The sequence below is a fragment of the Neofelis nebulosa genome, chromosome 9 (assembly GCF_028018385.1).
Source record: "Neofelis nebulosa isolate mNeoNeb1 chromosome 9, mNeoNeb1.pri, whole genome shotgun sequence".
NCBI lineage: Eukaryota > Metazoa > Chordata > Mammalia > Carnivora > Felidae > Neofelis > Neofelis nebulosa.
The window spans coordinates 40,090,683-40,110,313 of record NC_080790.1 but is presented as its reverse complement, the minus strand read 5'-3'; the positions used below and the strand labels follow the sequence as shown (position 1 = coordinate 40,110,313).

General features: G+C 42.4%; 1 protein-coding gene across 1 annotated transcript in view; it reads right to left on the bottom strand.

The window, feature by feature from the left end:
• Positions 1 to 19,631, bottom strand: part of POLR1A (RNA polymerase I subunit A) — a 75,163-nt gene that overhangs the window by 20,803 nt on the left and 34,729 nt on the right. Inside the window, exons 15-20 of the mRNA XM_058683426.1 lie at positions 7,528 to 7,677; positions 6,033 to 6,216; positions 3,625 to 3,707; positions 3,350 to 3,508; positions 1,607 to 1,705; positions 581 to 733 (exon numbers count right to left, since the gene is read on the bottom strand). Coding sequence (XP_058539409.1) covers positions 581 to 733; positions 1,607 to 1,705; positions 3,350 to 3,508; positions 3,625 to 3,707; positions 6,033 to 6,216; positions 7,528 to 7,677 — 828 coding nt within the window. The remainder of the gene's footprint in view (positions 1 to 580; positions 734 to 1,606; positions 1,706 to 3,349; positions 3,509 to 3,624; positions 3,708 to 6,032; positions 6,217 to 7,527; positions 7,678 to 19,631) is intronic.

Sequence of the window (19,631 nt, the reverse complement as noted above, 5' to 3'; positions counted from 1 at the left end):
ACTAACCAAGGAACAAAAGGTACTAACATTCAAAAAGCCATTTCTGACAAGTGTGAGGAGAAAACCTTTTCTTAGGGGAGAAGTCTGTTGCTGACCAAGAACTAGACATTTGCCACAGCTAGTCAATTTTCCCACCGTGAAGGAGGAGCCATGGGAGGTACTCTTGGTGGGGGTGGAGTGTGAAATAAATCTCTATGATGTTCCTTTTGGCAACAGAGGGCACCCTGGTGAGGGGCATCCCCTCTCGAACTGCCTTCAAAGTAGGGAAGACAGCATAGAGAGGGCATATGGCAGGAAAAGGCAGACCTAGGATCGGTCTTACCCATCTTTTCATTTTTCAGCAAACACCTAGCACTCATGATGTTCCAGGTGCTGTGAAAGCTCTGGTGTTATAATGCTGAACATGACAGGGTGGCATCCTTACTGTCCCTGTGGGCCACAGGGTCTAGTGAGAAAGCAACAAATGGTTTGGCATTTATTACTCGATTGTCCTTGTTCCAAGTTGTTGGTAGAGGTCACAAGCCTCCTACCACCGAGCCTAGCAATGAGAAGAGGCAAGAGGAAAAGCCAAAATACATACAGGAGGCTTGATACCAGTTAGGAATCTGCCAGTGACGAAGCCGCCAGCCCTGGGGGTGAATTCATAAGGCTCAAAGCAGGGCAGTGACTTGCCAGATGCCATCAGGGGGGGTCTCCGACCTTCCAATTCAATCTGGCCCAGCAGGCATGAGATCTGGAGGAAAGGAAACCCAAAGGAGAGATCCACACATGTGTTAATGCTGCTTCCTAGCAGAGGGAGGGAGGGCTTGCTCTCGAAAAAAACTGCGTGAAAACTGAATTTTGAAGGCCAAACTAGATTTTCCAACTAACCAAAGGCGCTCATGTTTCAAGAAGAGAACTACGCATTCCTATTGCTGACTGATCAAGATTTTAGTATTTGGGGTCAGTTGTAAATGGGCAATGTTTGCAAAAGAAGACATGTCTCAGAACCATTTGGTGTTATACCCAGAAGGGACCTAAGGGCCTTAATGGAGAAACTGAGGCCCACGAGAAAAAGTAACTTATTGTAATCCTTAGACTCTAAGGACAAAAGAAAATAAAACCACCTATTAATATTCTTGGTGGGGGGTGGGGAGGAGGGCAATGTGTCTGGATTTCACTCTAGTCAAGGGACTTGCTGAGGCCTTCAGCCTTTTAAACCCATTCCTACACTGCTCTACACTGTCATCAAGACTTTGAAAAGAAATGTTAACATTTGCAAACATGCTACAAAAGTACTGCAGGACCCCGAGGAGGTAACGGGCCTCAAATTAAGGGTAAAGAAACCTCTAGGACAGTGCTTACAATATACTAAAAAATGAAGAAAGCAGACCATGACAGGACCTCAGATAAGACTGATTACACACACGCACACATTTATATCTGTGTTTGTTTCTAACACTGATGTGCTAACGGTACTAATTTCTATATGCTTTTATATTTTTTAGTACTTGCCACGTTTTATATGGCAACATGAACCCTTTTAAAATCAGAAAGAAATCTGAAAATTGCCTCCTGCAATCATCCCATCCCTCTGGCAAACCAGCCAGTCCGCCTTTGCTCACACCTGCATGGTGTTTACAGTTGAACCTTTGGCTCCAGATTGCACCATCATCTGCAAGTTGTTCTCTGGGAACTGTCTGTGCAGGCCAAATGGCATGCATGCCTGCAGATTAAATAAAGACATCAAGTCAGTGACTTCACTCCCATCTGAAATCCCAAATCACAAGGTAAACCTGGGATGCGGAAGCAATAAATTCAGACTATTTATCTAGAGATAAGGGCCAAATCCCACTCAAGGTAAGAAGTCTCATTTGGCAACCATCCTTTTTGCTAGAACTCCTAGATACAAGTCTAACGATGAGGGCCCCCACGTGCTGCACCCTCCTGACACCCTCTGCCAAGAAGCTCAAGGTTCTTGCCACTGGCAAATGGGAATAAAAAGGGAGAACTAGAGGGGCCAGCATATCCAGTTGGTGAGTCTAAAAAGGAGCTGGCTAAAAAGAAAATTTGAGGTGATACCCTTGTGGATCTGCCCAGCAGAGCACAGCCTCAGTTCCTGCACACTTGGCAGTGAGGACCAATGCCCGTGACATACTCACATTTACCAACATGCTGCCCTAGTACCACGTGGGAGTCTGGCCTTGCCTCCAGGGCCAGCAGACATGAGCAAAACCCTCTAGGTGGAGCCTGAGGAGGCGCTGGGAGGGGCTCAGAGTCTATTTAAGCTTCTACTAGGATTGCAGAAACCCAGACCCACGTAGGAGAGATGGGGCGGGGGGAGTGGGGGGTGTGCAGTGGGAAGAGAGTTGCTGGTGGGACAAGAAGCGATTCTGAGGTGCTTCTGAGACCACACCCCAGCATTCTTAGTCAAGCCTGGAAGCTGGGCCTCCAGATTCTCGGAGCGGTGCTGGGAAGGCTCCTCCGAAGAAAACTTTTCAGGGACAGCACTTGTACCGAGAGGTCTGCATTCCTGGCAGGCTAAGGGATCCTGGAAGCCAGTTCAGAGGGCACCAGGCAAACAATGACTGTTGTTGAGCAATGGCCTTGCTTCTCCCTCTCCCCCTCAGGCTGGGCCTTGTGGTCCAGAAGGCAGGGTGAGGGCCAGGCTGGCTCCTTCAAGCTGCAGGACTGGAAGCCCCAGCTCTGAGGCAAGATGGTGGAGAGCCCTGGCCGTGGTCGTGGCCTGTGCAGGGACTTCCCTCTCCTTTCTCCGATGTAGAAGAACTGGCTTGGTAGAAAAGCAGACAGGGGCTCTGGAGAATTTCCAGAGTGCTCCCACTATGTCAAGAGCATAGTGTGGATTAGCTCCTTAATCCTTTCAGCAACGCTATGAGGTAAGTGTTCCTCATATCCCTCCTTCCAGGCTAGTAAACCAAGACACAGATTGCTTACATCACTTGCCTTTAAGTCACACACCAAGTACATGGCAAACAGGATTTGAACCCAGGCTTTCACTCCCAGCCGCCATGTTAAGTGGCAATAGTATTTTTGGTCCTTCATTCTGCTCCTCCACCACAGTGGCCCCAGAGGAATTCTTCAGTCCCCATGGATGCAGTCACCCCAAAACACAAACATTTAAAACGAAAAAGAAGTGCAAAGCATGCCCTCTCAGCATTAATCGAGTAAGAGCACAAAGCCCTTGGCTCTTCAAAATGATGAATTCTATACATCCCACCTCACATCTCACCCAGTCAGCTGTTAAAGAGCCAAAGTGCTCCACAGGGCCCTAAGTGAGAAGCAAAATGTAATTTTTTTAAAAACCAGCATTCAAAATGGTGGTGATAAGTGCACACGCTGCTGGACTAACCTTGTTAATCTCATTGTTGTAATGGTTCACTTCCTCCTTGAACTTCAGATCAATCATGTTAAAATCCCTCTGGTCTTTGCCCAGATGGGCATCCTGCCATTTCCCTCGGACCTCGTCACATGACGCAGCTTCTGGCAGGTTTAATGCAGCCCTGACAGCCTAGGATGAGAAAAGGAACACGTCACAGGCAGCAGCCAAGGGAGGAAGGTGTGGCTTTTGTTCCATGGGAGACCCGACCCTCTGCAGTAGGCTGTAGCCTCCCAGGCACTCCTCACCCGTGGCCCGCAGTGGGTGGACTCTTCAATGACTCTGTGTCTCTTAACATCCGCCTTCGGCTTAACCAGAATGTCTTCCACGCCTGTGAAGTGAGACAGACAAACTCTCGGGGGACCGGGCCTAACTTCTCACCAAGCTGTAAGCTTGGGGAGGTCAGGGCACGGCACACGGTTCCACAAACACAGGAAGCACCAGAATAACGATGACGATATTGACATAGTTATTAAGAAGAGATTGCCACCATCTCCTAAGTGCTTCTCAGAGGCTAAGCATTCGAAGCCCCATTTTACAAATAGTCAAACTAAGGCTCAAACCTGAGCTACCTGCCCAATGTTCCATAGGCAGAAAAGTAAACCCAGGGCCAAGTCAAACTTGTGCTCTTAGCCACCAGCTAGACTGCACTCCACTCAATACATACATGTTGAATGAATGAATGGGCTGGGGTGAAGATGAGGTTTTGGATGAAAACTGAGGAAGAAGACAGGGAGGGAAAGAACATCCTGGTTTTGATTCCAGCAGGCACACATCACAGGGCCACCCTGCATGGTTGTGTGTGTGTGCAGGCACACACCTGAGCCCGGGTGACAGGGCCCATCACTGCAGGCTGCTCCCCGGGACGGGAGCCTGGGTCGGTAAACCTGTCATTCTGGCCCCAAAGGGCTGAGGAATTCCTCACCTTAGGCGGGACCTCCCCCTACTTCATCTTTTAACCACTTGCTGCCTGTTATCTGTCGAGCGCTACTGGGCTCAAAAGTCCCTCAGCCAAGGTCTGAATGGGAAGACAAACAATGGCTACACTGTTCAGAAGCTGAGCTAAAACAGCTGGAATTTCCAGTGCAACATTCTGGAAGCTTGAGGGGCTCAGAAGAACACGTACAAGTAAGGGAGGAAAGAAAGTCCCTCTGTGAGGAAGCCGTAACCACAAAAGCGGGTCTTTCATGGGGTCAGCTCCGGGCCACTTTGCTGTCCCTTCACTGACCTCTGGCTACGAAGGCGGGAGCGGAAGGCAATGTCTCTAGCTCGCCCTTCCCTCAGAGCTGGACCCAGCTTGGCCCTGTTCCCTTTCTGTCTCGTGGTCTCTGGGAGGCTTTTGTATCTGGGGGCTGAATTCTCTTTGTGCCATGTGCTACGCAGTGCTGCGGGCACGGCTTGTTAGGTGTGGTCCTCATCGTGAGCTGGGTGTGGCATCTTCTGCTACTTTTCATTTTTAAAGACGGGATTCCCGGCAATAAAGTGAAAACCAGGAAAAGAGCCTAAATGTCTAATTACAGGACTGGTTAAATAAACTATGGTACATCTACACAACTAGAATAATCTGTAGCCACAGACCTGAGGATGTAGGACCTGTCCAAAAGAACGTATATAAATACATTCCAAAATGGGGAGTAAAAGGTTACAAAAACTGTGTAGTGTAGGATCCCATTTTTCTCTGAATGCGTTTATATTGGAAAGTCTAGAAAGACACACGTAAAATCAATATTAGTGGTTATCGCTTATGGCTTGAATGCTGGGTGACTTTCGGTCACTATCATGTCTGTATTTATTTCTACTCTGCCACAATGAACATCTATCATATAACCACGCGAGCCCCACTGCAGGCAAGTGAACAGGCTCCAGCTGAGGTGGCCCATGGGCCCCACAATGGGATTCCCACCATGTCTGCACACAAGGAAGTCTGCAAAGCACAGAGTCTTACTTTAATCACCAACTAGACAGTGCTAACACTCACTGTGGCTCAGGCTCAACACACAGCATGTCAAGTGTTCCTCACAGGAACAAAGCAGAAGGGCTCAGACTCCACTCTGTGTCCTTGGGAGACGCACCACCCTGAGTAAGCCCAAGGCATAGACAGTAACAGCATGCTTGCTGTCTTTATCAGAGCCAACTTCCTCAAACGGTGTGTGCTCATTTCCAGGGAGGAGACAAGGGAGTTCTTCTTCCTATCTTAGGATCACCCCAGCAGGTCTGCCCCAACATGGTGTTTCCAACAGCACCGATGCCTCAGCTGTGTTGGGAAGTGTGGGCAGTTCTGACAGTAGGGAAGAAGGTGGTCTCTGGAACATGGAGTGCCCAAGGAATTCTGGAAGGATGCTTACAGGAAAGAATGGAGGTGGGTTCGAGTGTGAAAAATCAGTGTCAGGGATAGACAACCATGAAGGCTGGGTGGAGAAAAGGACAGAATGGAAATAAGGACCAAGGAGGGTGAAGAAATGCTGGCCATCAGGGAGTGGTGGAAAGCACCGAGAAGGAGCATGTCTGTGTCATGCTGCTGGCAGTCAAGTGAAGACACAGTTGTAGAAGGAGACTGGCCATTCCCTTGGAGGCTGCTAATAGAGTCAGGGAGACATCCCGATGGGCGTGCTGGTTAGGAGAGAGGGAGCCGCGGGGCCAAACGCCCAGCACTCACCCAAGGTGAAACCTCTGTAGAGCTGCAGGTAGGCGGTGAAGAGGCGGGCCAGGCAGGTGAGAACCTTGCCGCTGGTCTCCCCACCATAGATCTCGTAGCAGCAGTGGACCAGGCCATAGGCAGAGCTTCCATAGTGTGCCTTGTCCAGCACCCCACAGAGCAGCTCCCCTTCTCTGATGATCACCTGTGCAGGGGACAACACCAACGCTGGAGTGGAGGTGACACCTCCTGTGTAAGCCACCCCCTCCCTTCTCTGTGTTTTATTAACCTTATTGTGTATGTACCTCCACTGTAACCTGCCTCAAGTCCTTGATGGAAAGATGTAGGGTATAAACGGAACTAATATATTTTTTCTTTTAATTTAGTTTTTACCTTTGAGAGAGAGAGAGAGAGACCGACTGTGAGTGGGGAGGAGGCAGAGAGAGAGGGGAGACACAGAATCTGAAGCAGGCTCCAGGCTCTGAGCTGTCAGCACAGAGCCTGATGTGGGGCTCAAACCCACAAACTGTGAGATCATGACCTGAGCCAAAGTCAGATGTTTAACTGACTGAGCCACCCAGGTGTCCCTAACGTATTTTTTCCAAATAAAGGAGATGAGGACATATAGACCAATATTTTTAAATTACTTTTTTCCAGAGACTATACTATAGACACACACGCATGTGCAGACATTTCAGTGTTTACATGTCCTCTTACACCACAACCCTGCCCATACTGACTTGAGGTCAAGTACCCTTGTGACTACAAATGAGAGCATCCAGAGCGTAAACTTCATAACCATGACCTTGGCCTAGGTACTCCCTCCCTTGGACCCTAGAAGTAAGAACAACATAACCTTTCTAACATCTTTTAAGACTTCTGTACTTCTATAAAGTTGGGATAAAGCATTAGAAGCTAATTAAAGGAAGGACTGCTAGGTACATAATGGAGTATGCATTAAGCATACGATCTATAAAAGGAAAGCAAAGTGGCAGCTTCACTTTGAAATGGAATGTCTGCTAGACCCTGTGACAAAGCACTTGTGAGCCGGGGACTTAAGGCTTGGAACTCTTTAGTGTGGGGCCACTATTGCTTGTTGCAGGAGCACTGTGCCCAGGTTCCACTGCCCTGGGCCTCCTCCCCAAGGCCTGGCTCCTGAGCCACGGAACTAGCAAGTGTGCAACCTCACAGCTGGTCGGTCTGTGATCTCGAGCCACTCAGGAGCCTCAAGGGAAAGCTCAGGCTCTGCAATTCCAAGTTTTGCAGAGTTGAGTCTGGAGGCTTTCTGCTCCTCAAGTGGGTTGTGAGGTTTATATTGAGGGTCAAATGCTAGTGATGAACTCTGACCCTTTCTTTCTAAAACTAAAAACTGACACCGACTCGGACACAAGGCCCTCTCTTATGAACCATGATGCCCACTTCTATGGGCGTGTCCCCTTTCTCTGTCTCCATTTTAAATCAATTTGCCTAAAACTGGGACTAGATGTCTCCAACCCACACAGCTAGGCAGCCAGACCTGGGACTCGCACATTGAGTCAGGGTTAAAGCCGGGAACAGGCCGAGGAGACTCCTGCACCCAGGCTTTGCCGTTGATCTTCGCCTTTCCCGATAAACTCAGTGGGATGTGGTCCTCTGGGATTATGTTTATGAGCAGCGTTGACACAACCTGGAGAGAAAAAGAAGATAATGCTGATTGTGGGGAGAAAAGGTGAGGAGCTCCCTTTTATGACCTCCTGTCCCTATGCACCTTGAAAAGCCAGACAACTCCATTCTGATGATCTGTAGGCGGAGCAAGAAAAACAGACACTTCCACTTCTGTAGGACAAATTGATCTCAGTTCTTTTTCACTCACATGGCTTAGGAGGGGGCTTAGGAACAGGAACAAACATACACCATTAAGAACGCCAATGGGATTATTTCCTAAAATGATTCTTGAAGTGAACAATCTTCTAGACCTGAGGATTAAGTCCCTGAATAGACCAAAGGAAGGAGAAGAAACAAATTTCTGTGGGGTCATAGCAGAGAAAGATTTGAATATATGGTTTAAAAAAAAAAAAAAAAAAAAAAAAAGGTAAAAAAAATAAACACAACAACAGCAGTGGAGGTGCAGCTGCCATCTCCCAGAGGACAGGCCCAGGACTGAGGCAAAGGTCAAAGAACGCTCTTCAAAGGCATCCTTCTCTCATCTTCAGGCCACATCAAAATAGACGATTATTATGTGCAGTCATTACATATAGTCAATAACATCCTCCCACAGAACAGCTTTGACTTTCTGGCGGGTGCCAAGGAAGGAAAGGATACAGAGAAAGAATGGAGAGCTCTCCTTCCGAAGAGATTCACACAGGAGGCTGAGGCATCTGACTGAGAAGCTTCAGGGATGAGTGCTCCAGTGTCTGGTCCACCATTGACTGGTCATGTACTGTGGGGCAAAATGACTATGCTCTTAGGTTGAGCACTGGTCATTTGCAGAATGGATAAAATCCACCCATTCACAAAGCAATTATATATTGAGTGGGCCAGGTGCTGGGAAAAGTCATGTATAAATCAGTCTGTCTTTGGTGGAACCTTCATTCCCAAAGGGGATTATCCCTGGAGGAAAATAAAACAGGGAAGGACCCCGGGTAGAGCGGGGGGAGGAGGGAGGGAATATTTAGGATTTTAAATAAGATGGGAAGGGAAGGCCTCACTAACGAGGTAGTGAGGAAAGGAGCCATACAGACATCAGACCATGCATTTCAGGCAGAAGGCTTTTAGTGTGAGTGTGAAGGAAACCTACTTGGGAGGTTTTGACCACAGGAGTGACATGCTCTGATTTTACTTTTAACAGGCTCACTCGTTCCAAATACATTCCTGGTCTAGACAACTGAGGCTACATAAATGCCTTAGAGAATAAGCCCCATAAGTGGTGCTGACAAGAAGGACGAGTACTTTAGAAGCGGTCATTAAAGTTGAGTGAGGCACATCACCAGACCCACTGGTTATGTGACTAGCAACCTGATGGCTCCCGCCCAATAAGCTTTTACTGGCTAACACCAGAAATAAATTCATTTGCCTGGAATTAATTACGGCTACTGAGAGGCTAGGGCACCCTTCCTTTGCCCAGTTGGGTGCATCCCAGTGGCCATCCGCTCAACAAGTGGCTGCTAACTGCAGGCTAGGAGAGGCAATTTCTCAAGCAGCTGCTCTACTGAGAACTCAAGGGAGGGCAGCAGCACCTGGGGGATAACCATGACTCCAGAGGGGCCAAAAGCACGCATTCCCAAAGATGCAGCAGGCCAGGAGCAAACAGGCCAGTGCAACAGGCATGACGGCTAAGGAGGGGCTGGAAGCCATCAGCTGGCATCAACAGCTCTCTCTATGCCTGTACCAGGCCCCACAAAGTAGTGTCTTTATATGTGCACAATGGGGCCACAGTGGTTGCCTTTTAATGCATGTGCATCAGAAGTGGGAGGACAACTGGCAAGTGTGCCTTTAAAGAAGCAGACAACCCGTGATCTCAGCAGAAGACGACCAGCAGGGTCATGACACACTCTCCACAAGGCTGGCACTGCCAGGAGAGGGTGAGGAAGTTAAGGCAGGAGCGTGAGGCTTCCTTGTCATGCCAACCACTAGCTGCACTAGCTGCACTTCAATCAAATCACCATATGGAGAGCAGGGACTGCCAGGCTGGGCACAGTCAGGAAAGCAAGTCTCTGCGCAAGGTAATAGAAGCAGGCACATCCAACCAACTGAGGACAGGGAAACAGGACCTACCATCTCATCTATAAAGTCAAGAGGGCAGAACAAGCAAAGCATTTGACAAACTCCAACACCCTTTCATGCTAAAAACACATAACAGAAAAGGAATAGAAGGGAATGGCACTGACCTAACAAAGGGGAGGCATTTGGGGCACCTGGGTGGCTGTCAGTTAAGCATCTCACTCTTGATTTCGGCTCACGTCGTGATCTCACGATTTGTGAGTTTGAGGCCCGCACTGGACTCTGAGCTGACAGTGCAGGTCCTGTTTGGGACTCTCTCTCTCTCCCTCTCTCTCTGTTCCTCCCCTCTGCTTTTGTTCTCTCTCAAAATAAATAGACTTAAAAAAAATAGTAAAAGGGGAGGCATTATGAAAAACCCACAGCTAATATACTCAATAATCCAAGACTGGACACTTCCTGCTTAAGATCGAGAATAAGAAAAGATGCCTGCTCTCACCACTTCTACTCAACAATGTACTAGAGCATTGGACCTGTCTGGTCCTGGCCAGGGCAACTGGGCAAGAAAAGAAATAAAAGGCATCCAGATTGGAGAGGAAGAAGCCAAACCACCTCTGTTTGCAGATGATGTGATATATATGGAAAACGCTAAATCCACAAAAAAATTATCAGAGCTAGTAAATGACTTCAAACAAAGCTGAAGGACACAAGACCAACATAGAAAAACTGACAACTGCTGACAGTAACAATAACAATAACACAGTAACACAGTAACACTAACAATGACAATTTGAAAATGAATTTAATAAAGCAATTCTATTTATAAAGGCACCAAAAAATAAAATACTCAGGAATAAATTTAACCAAAGAAGTGTAATAAAAGTCATATGCTGAAAACTATAACACAATGTTGACAGAAATTAAAGGAAATCTAAATAAATGGAAAGACATCATGGATCAGAAGACTGTTAACATGGCAAGAGTCCCCAAATTGATCTACAGGTTTAAGGCAATCCTTACTGAAATTCCAAGTGCCAGTTTCGCATAAATGAACAAGTTAATCCTAAAATTCACAAGGAAACACAACAGACCCTGAATAGTCAAAACAATCTTGAAAAAAAACAAAGCTAAAAGACTCACACTTCCAGATTTTAATACAACAAAACTACAATTATTAGGACATAATAGTGGCATAAAGATAGATATGTGGATCAATGGAAGAGTCCATAAATAAACCTATACATCTACAGTTAATTTTTGACAAGGGTACTAAGAATGCTCAACAAATGGTGTCAAGACAATTGCATATCCCCATGTAAAAAAAATGAAGCTGAACTCTTACCTCACACCGTATACAAAAATTCAAATGAATCTAAGACCTAAACATAAGGGTTAAAGCCCTGAAATTTTTAGATGGAAAAATAGCTGTAAATCTGTGTGACCTGAGATTGGGCAACAGTTCCTTAGATGTGACACCAAAAGCACAAGCAACAGAAGAAAAAGTAGATTAATTTCTCAAAATTAAAATCTTTGTATGTCAAAGGACACATTAAGAAAGTGAAAAGACAACCCACAGAATGAAAAAAAATATTTGCAACATATATATCTAATATAGATCTAACAGCTAGGATATATAAAGAACTCTTAGAATTCAACAATAAAAAGACAAACAGGTCAATCACCAAATGGGCAAAGGGCTTGAATAAACACTTCTCCAAAGATACTACAAATGGCCAGTAAGCACGTGAAAAGATGTTCAGTATCATTAGTCATTAGGTAAATACAAATCAAAACCACAGCGAGATAACACTTCATACCCACTAATATGAAACAAAGAAAGAGGAAGTAAGTGTTGGTATGAATGTGGAGCAATGAGAATGCTCATGCATTCCTGACAGAAATGTAAAATGGTACAGGTGTTTTGGAGAACAGTTTGGTAGTTCCTGAAAAAAGTTAAAAATAGCATTACCATATGATCCAGCAATTCCACTCTTAGCTATACAGCCAAGAGAACTAAAAATACATATTCACACAAAAACTGGCACATGAATATACCCTGTGGCTCTATTTATAACAGTCACAGAGGTGAATGAGCCAAAATATCCATTTATCAACTGACAGATAAACAAAATGAGGTATATCCATACAATGGAATATCATCCAGTCATAAAAAAGAACGGAGTACTGTTTATGCTACAATGTGAATGAATCTTGAAAATATTATATTAAGTAAAAGAAGCAAGTCACAAAAGGCCCCATGTTGTATAACACCTTTTACATGAAATGTCCGACATAGGCAAATCCATAGAGACAGAAGTGATGGTTGGGAATGAAGGAGGAATTGCCAATGATGATAATAGGTACAGGGTTTCTTTTGGTGATGATGAAAATGTTCTGGAATTAGCTAGTGGTAATTGCTGTACAACACAGCAGACAAACTAAAAGTCATTGAATTAGACTGTTTTTAACAATGGTAAATTTTGTGTTAAATATGAATTATATCTCAATAAGAAAAACAAGGGAGTCAGACAAGATGATTTTAAGCTTCCTTCTATAATAACATCCCAGCAGTGTTTCATTTACTTTCTGGTCATAAACTATGATGCTAAGGAGAAAAGACTATCCGCAACATTCTTTTAAACTGTGAGAGGTAGCAGTATCTATGAGAATAATAATGACATTTTTTTAGACTAAGACTGTTATTAAACTTTAAAACGTGTTTTAAAAGTTAAAAAGATTTCTTTAAAAAAGAAGTTTGTAATGTGTATTTACATTTGACACCCTTTGACTCAGCAATCACATCGCTGGGAACTCATCTGAAATACATACCAACGGGGGCCCCTGGGTGGCTCAGTCGGTTAAGCATCCGACCTCGGCTCAGGTCATGATCTCACGGCTTGTGAGTTCAAGCCCCGCGTCGGGCTCTGTGCTGACAGCTCAGAGCTTGGAGCCTGCTTTGGATTCTGTGTCTGCCTCTCTCTCTCTCTCTACCCCTCCCTCCCCAGTCTCTCAAAACTAAACATTAAAAAAATAAATAAAATACATACCAATGCAAGTCCACTAGTATAAACAGAAGTGGTGCTCACCACAGCACTAGATAAAATCGTAAAAAACCAGGTAACAATCTATGTCTGCCAACAGAGAGCCAGTTAAATCAACTATGGTATCTGTATTGTTGGATACAACACAGAATGGGTTAAAAGGAATGAGATAGATCTACATGTACGAACACAGAATGAGACCTACAATGTATCATTAAGTGAACTAAATATATCCCAAAGCAATCACAAGAAAGGTTCTGTTAACCCCTAGCACATGAAAACAGTGAAATGAATTTCTTGCCACATTCAGAGTTTGTTAGGGTGGTCCAAATTAAAAATACAGACTGCTTGAAATAATGGAATTCCCTCTGGAAGCCCTGGCGGCTCAATCAAAGTAAGCCAGTTTACAAATCAGTCAAAAAAGTTCCAGGTGCCTGCCTGGTGGTCAGGAAAACTCATACCTCAGGACCAGGATGTCATGGATAAAGAAATTTAAAATATAAGCTCAAAACTGAATGCCAGATTTAATCATGATTCATGGTTCCTCTGAGTAAGTATAATATCTCATTCTTAATTATTTTTTATGAGAGTATGTGTGGACATAGAGAATGGGGTTGGGGAGGGAGGGAATTTTTCCTTTCTCCTTTCACATTACTGATTTTTGTTTAACAACAAACTTCAGTTACTTCTATAGTTAAAAAGAATTTGAAGGACAGAGATCGAATAACTGAACTCAGCAAGGTTGCTGAATACAGGGATAATATACATAAATTAATGGCATTTCTACATTGCAATCATAAACAATTAAATTTAATAAACAATAGCATCTATAATAGCAATTCCAGGAAATGGGTCTAATGATAGATATATAAGACTTACATTAATTGAAGAACATACTAGGTTCATAACTTGAAAAATTCAATACTGTAAATATGTTGATTCCCCCTTAAGTGATCCAGAGGCACAATGTAAACCCAATAAAAATCCTAGCCGGTATTTTTTTTGTAGAAATTTATAAGCTGACTTTAAAATTTATATGGAAATACACAGGGCCAAGTATATTCAAGACAGTCTTGAAGAAGAACAAAGCTGAAGACTTTTACTATCAGAAGTCAGTAGGATAAAGCTACAATAACTAAGATAGTGTGGTACTGGTACAATGGAGTCAAACAAATTAATGGAACTGAACAGAGTCCAGGAACAGACCCACATGTATATGACTAGTTGATTTATGACAGGAGATACTAAAGAGCAGTGGGAAAATGTTGGTCTTTACAACAAATGACGTTGTATCAACTGGACAGCCATATGGGGAAAAAAGGAATCCCCTACCTTATATCACACACACCCATAAATATCAACTTCATGCAGACAATTAAACCTAAGACCTAGTGTGAAGGTAAAACAATAAACACTAGACAATAACACAGGAGAATACCATTGTACCTTCAGGGCAAGCATACTTATACAGGACTAGCCATAAAAGGCAAGTGCTAGTGAGTTATATTAATGAAACAGCTCCAATCATTAGAAAACAGCATTAGGTTAAAAGATAAAGCTTTGGCAACGGACTAACACAAGAATATATACAAAAAACTTTTAACTACTAATAAGAAAATGGCATAGAATATAAAACAAGCAAAAGACTTGAACAGGCACTTCACAAAAGATGATACCCTAATAGCCAATAAGCATATGAAGAGGTGCCCAAGCTCACTTGTCATTAAGAAAATGTAAATTAAAACCACAATAAGGTGCCACTACAAACCCATCTGAATGGCTAAAATTAAATAGAAATAAACAAAATGGGACAATAATACCAAGTTCTGCTGAGGCTAAGGAGCAACCAGAATTCTCATGCCCTGTGCTGTTCTTCCAGGTTGCTGTTTATTAATAAATCTATTAATGCTGAACATAGATCTTATGACTCAGCAGTTTGATTCCTTGGTATTTAGTCACCAAAATACACACACACACACACACACACACACACACACACACACACACATATATGTTCAACAAAAAATATATACAAGAATGTTATAGTAGCCCTTTTTATAATAGCCAAATGAAGACAAGCCACATGTCCATCAACAGTAAAATGGATAAACATATGATGGTGTAATCACATAATGGAATACCATACAACACTGAAAATGAACTAACTATTGCTATATGTGATACCATGAGTGACTTACACAGAGATATGATCTACCAAAGGATGCTACTTATATAAAGTTCAAGAAAAGACAAAACTTACCTTTAGTGTTAGAAGTAGGTCAGTGGCTATCTTTGGGGAGAGGTAAAAACTGACAGGGGTCTGGAAGGGAGTGCTGGCTGAGAGTCTACTTTCTGATCTGGGTGACACTTTACAAAGTTATATTCACTTTGCAAACACTCACCGAGCTATATACACTTGAGATCTGCAATGACAGTCAAATCCTTTTTCTTCATATGTCCTTTCAACAAATGTTGACAGACCTCAGATTCTTAAACGGAAAGAGAAGCACTTAAGAGGCTGCATGAAATGCCCTGGAGAAAGAGCCTAAGACTTCATTTTCTGAGGCAGTACAAATAAACTGCCTAAGCTAAGCTCCTTATCTCCTGATTCTGAACATGACTTTTCTCTGCAGAATCAGACTGAGCCACTAACAAATTCTGGTGCAGGGTAGTCACTCTCCTCTTTTACACCTATTTGCAAAGAAATAACAGCCCACTAGAACCTCACAAGAAACACTGAAAAATCTCAACTGCGACACAAATAAAACCGGGGCCTACTTTCTAGTTTTCTTTAGTTAAAAGGTAATAATCTTAGCTCAGAAACATTATAAAATGAAAAAGAAATTATTCCTAACATGAACCAAATTATTCTATCATTTTGATCTTTTTATGCAACACGTTTTCTCATACACATGCTTAATACAGTTGCAAATGTGACTGCATAGAATCCTGTAGTCTACTTCTCCCAACATCGTGTCAGAAAACTACCCAGCCTGCTACACGGTCTTTTAAAACCACTCTTTTAAACAACTACATAATATCTTAACAAATGGATGTTCCACAATTTACTGAGCGCCAATGTTAAGTATCCAGGTTTTTCTAATTTTCCACCATGGCACACCATGGTGTATAGTGGACCATTTTTTTCAAGTAGCTTTTTCTACATTTCAGATTATTCCTTTGGCTGGCTTCCCAGATTGAAGGGAATCAACGTATTTATGGCTCTAGATATATATTCTTTGTGTACTATTTAGTTCTATTTTGAAACTGCTTACGTTTACACAAAATTCTAATGAATTCTGGACACTTAATTACTTAAAATATAATCCCTCACTTCCAAGATAACTTGAGATGGCTTACAAAAGAAAGACATATAAATAAAAATAATAAAAATAATATCAATGTAAATAATAAAGTAGACAAATACATATAGCAAACTATACCAAGGGTCAGCAAACTATAGCCTATAGGCCTAATCTGGTCTACTACCTGTTTTTGTAAATAAAGTTAATCAGATCACAGCCATGCTCATTCATTTACGTGTTGTGTATGGCTGCTTTCAAGTTACCATGGCAGAGCTGAGCTGTTGCCCTACTTGCAACAGAGACTGTATGACCTGCAAAGCCTAAAATATTCACTATCTGGCTTTCATAGAAAAAGCATACCACTCCTTGAACTACACTATCCATACTTATGGATTTTAATCTTCAATTGCAAAATTCCCCATCCATTCTGTTAAACCGACTTCCATTTCTGGCCAGGATAGGGCAACAGTGACCTGAGGACTCTTCCACTAAAAACAACAATAAAAGCAGACATGAATATGAAACAGTGGTTTTCAAGACAATGGACACCAGGCAATGAAGGACAGTGATCAGGAAAGATACAGCAGACTTGAACTATGTACTAACTGAACCTAACTGACATTTTTGGAGCACACCATTCAAGAGCAGATCATAGATTATTATTTTTTTTAATGTTTATTTATTTATTTTGAGAGACAGCAGAGAAGGAGCAGAGAGAGGTGAGAGAGAGAATCCAAAACAGGCTCCATGCTGTCAGCATAGAGCCTGATACAGGGTCTGAACCCACAAACCATGAGATCATGACCTGGGTGAAACCAAGAGTTGGATGCTTAACCAACTAGCTACCCAGGTGTCCCAGATTATACATTATTTTTAAGGGTACACAGAATATTTACCAAGATACACCATAGTAAACATAATCTCATACACAAATGTCAATAAATTTAAAAGGATTCCAGTCACCCAATGTATGTTCTCTTGCCACAGTGGAATCAGATTGGAAATACATAACAGATTATCTGGAAAATCTCTAAATATGTGGACACTAAATAATGGACTTCTAATTAACTCATGAGTCAAAAAGAAGCCAAAAGGAAAATTAGAAACTATTTTGAAATGAAAGAAAATACAACATAGTAACTTATATGATGCTACTTAAGCAGAATTTAAGGGGAAAATTTATATCTAAATGCCTACACACACAAAAAAAGGAAAAAAGGCCCCCATCAAATGATTTCACCTTTAACCTCAAATGATGAGAAAAGAGCAAATCAAACCCAAAGTAAACAGAAGAAAGGGAATAATATAGATCAAAGTGAAATCAATGAAATAGCAAACAAAAATACAGAAAGTCAATGAAAACTGGTTCTTGGACAGCAAAACGAATAAACCTCTAAGCAAACTGATCAGGAAAAAAGAAAGATGACACAAATTAGGGCACCTGGCTGGTTCAGTTTGTAGAGCATGAAACTTTTTTTTTTTTTTTTTTAATGTTTTTACTTATTTTTGAGAGAGAGACAGAGCATGAGTGAGGGAAGGGGCAGAGAGAGAGGGAGATACAGAATCCAAAGCAGTCTCCAGGCACTGAGCTGTCAGCATAGAGGCTGACGGGGGGCTTGAACTCATGAACTGTGAGATAATGACCTGAGCCAAAGTCGGATGCTTAACTGACTGAGCCACCCAGGCACCCCTGGGGTTTTTATTTTTAAATATAACTCTTGATCTCAGGATCAAGTTGAGTGAGTTTGAGTCCCACACTGGGGGTAGAGTTTATTTAAAAAAAAAAAAAAAAAGATACAAATCACCAGTATCAGAAATGAGTGAAGTGACCCACCTACTGATTCTATAAATAGAACAGTAAACAAATATTATGAATTGCTTTATGCTTGTAATAAATTCAGCAACTTATGACAAATTCCTTAAATAAACACAGTACTGAAGCTCATTCAAGAACAGATAACTTGAAGAGCCCTACATGTAATAGAAATTTTAGTTAAAAAACCTTCCTACAAAGAATCAGTTCAAGATGGAGTCATTGTTAATTCTGCCAAACATTTATAATACCAGTACTACACAAACTTAGAGAAAACTGGAGAAAATATTTCTGAACTCATTCTATGAAGACTGCATTACCCTGACACCAAAAACAGGGAAAGATATTACAAGAACCCTACACATCAATACAGACACATCTTTGAGATTGTGGGTTGAATTACAGACCACCACAATGAAGCAAATATAACAATAAAGTGAGTCAAATGAGTTTCTGGTTTCCCAGTGCATACAGAAATTACATTTACACTATCTCGTAGTTTATTAAGTGTGCAATAGCATCATGTCTAAAAAGCCAATTCACATACCTTAATTAAAAAGTACTTTATTGCTTAAAATGCTGACCATCACCTGAATTTTAAGTTATAATCACTAATCACTGATCACCATAACAAATATAAATAATGGACCAGTTTGAAATATTGTGAGAATTACCAAAATGTGACACAGAGACATGGAGTATAATAAGCAAATGCTGTTGGAAAAATGACACCAATAAATGAAGTGGAAAATAGCATACAAAATTGCTTGAATATAGCATTGACACAAACCTCCAATTAGTAAAAAACACAGTATCTGCCAAGTATACTGAAACAACACGCAATAAAATAAGGTTATGTCTGTATACCTCACAAACACAAATGTAAAAAACTGCTAAACGAAATTTTAGCAAACTTAATTAAAAATATATAGAGACAGGGGAATACCTCATGATAAACAAGGGTTACCCCTGAATGCAAGGTTGGTTTAACAACCAAAAACCAGTCGGGTCGCAGGTCCACAGACTTAAAAGAATTGCTGAGCTAGAAGAGACCTTAGAGATCACCAACCTGAACCCTTTGTATTATAGATGAAGAAAGGAGGCCCACAAAGCCAAGATCACACAGCTGATTAGGAGTCAGGCCTCAAGGTTGAACCTGGGGACCCAGCACATAGTAGAAACACAAACTTGGCTGTACTTCATTATTTGATTAGCACATATACCATTATTTTATTACTTTGACAGTAAGCATGGTGTGATGTCTTCGGGGTTAGGAAGTGCTGGGTTTGAATTCCAACTCTGTCTCCTATAGACCTGGGCATGTAATTGAAGTTCTCTAAGCCTCAGTATCCTCATCTGATAAACGGTGATAATAACAGTCTCTGTATCACAGGTTGGTTGTAAGGATTAAAAAAACGTACCTAAAGCACTCAGTAAAGCACTTGGCCCCTCCCGACAAAAATATTACTATTACCACCACCACCAATACCATTGCCTATTACCACCACATTTGCATTATGAGGACATCAAGGACAGACACTGTGCAGTCCACCCGTAGTACTGACACTCCCTTGAAAACACTCAGACCCAGGAACCCCACCAAAGAGAAAATCATACAGATCATACAGGCATACCTTGAAGATACTGCATGTTCAGTCCCAGACCGATTTTTTTTTAATGTTCATTTATTTTTGAGAAAGAGTGAGAGAGCGTGCGCGCATGAGCGGGAGAGGGGCAGAAAGGGAGACACAGAACGCAGAGCAGG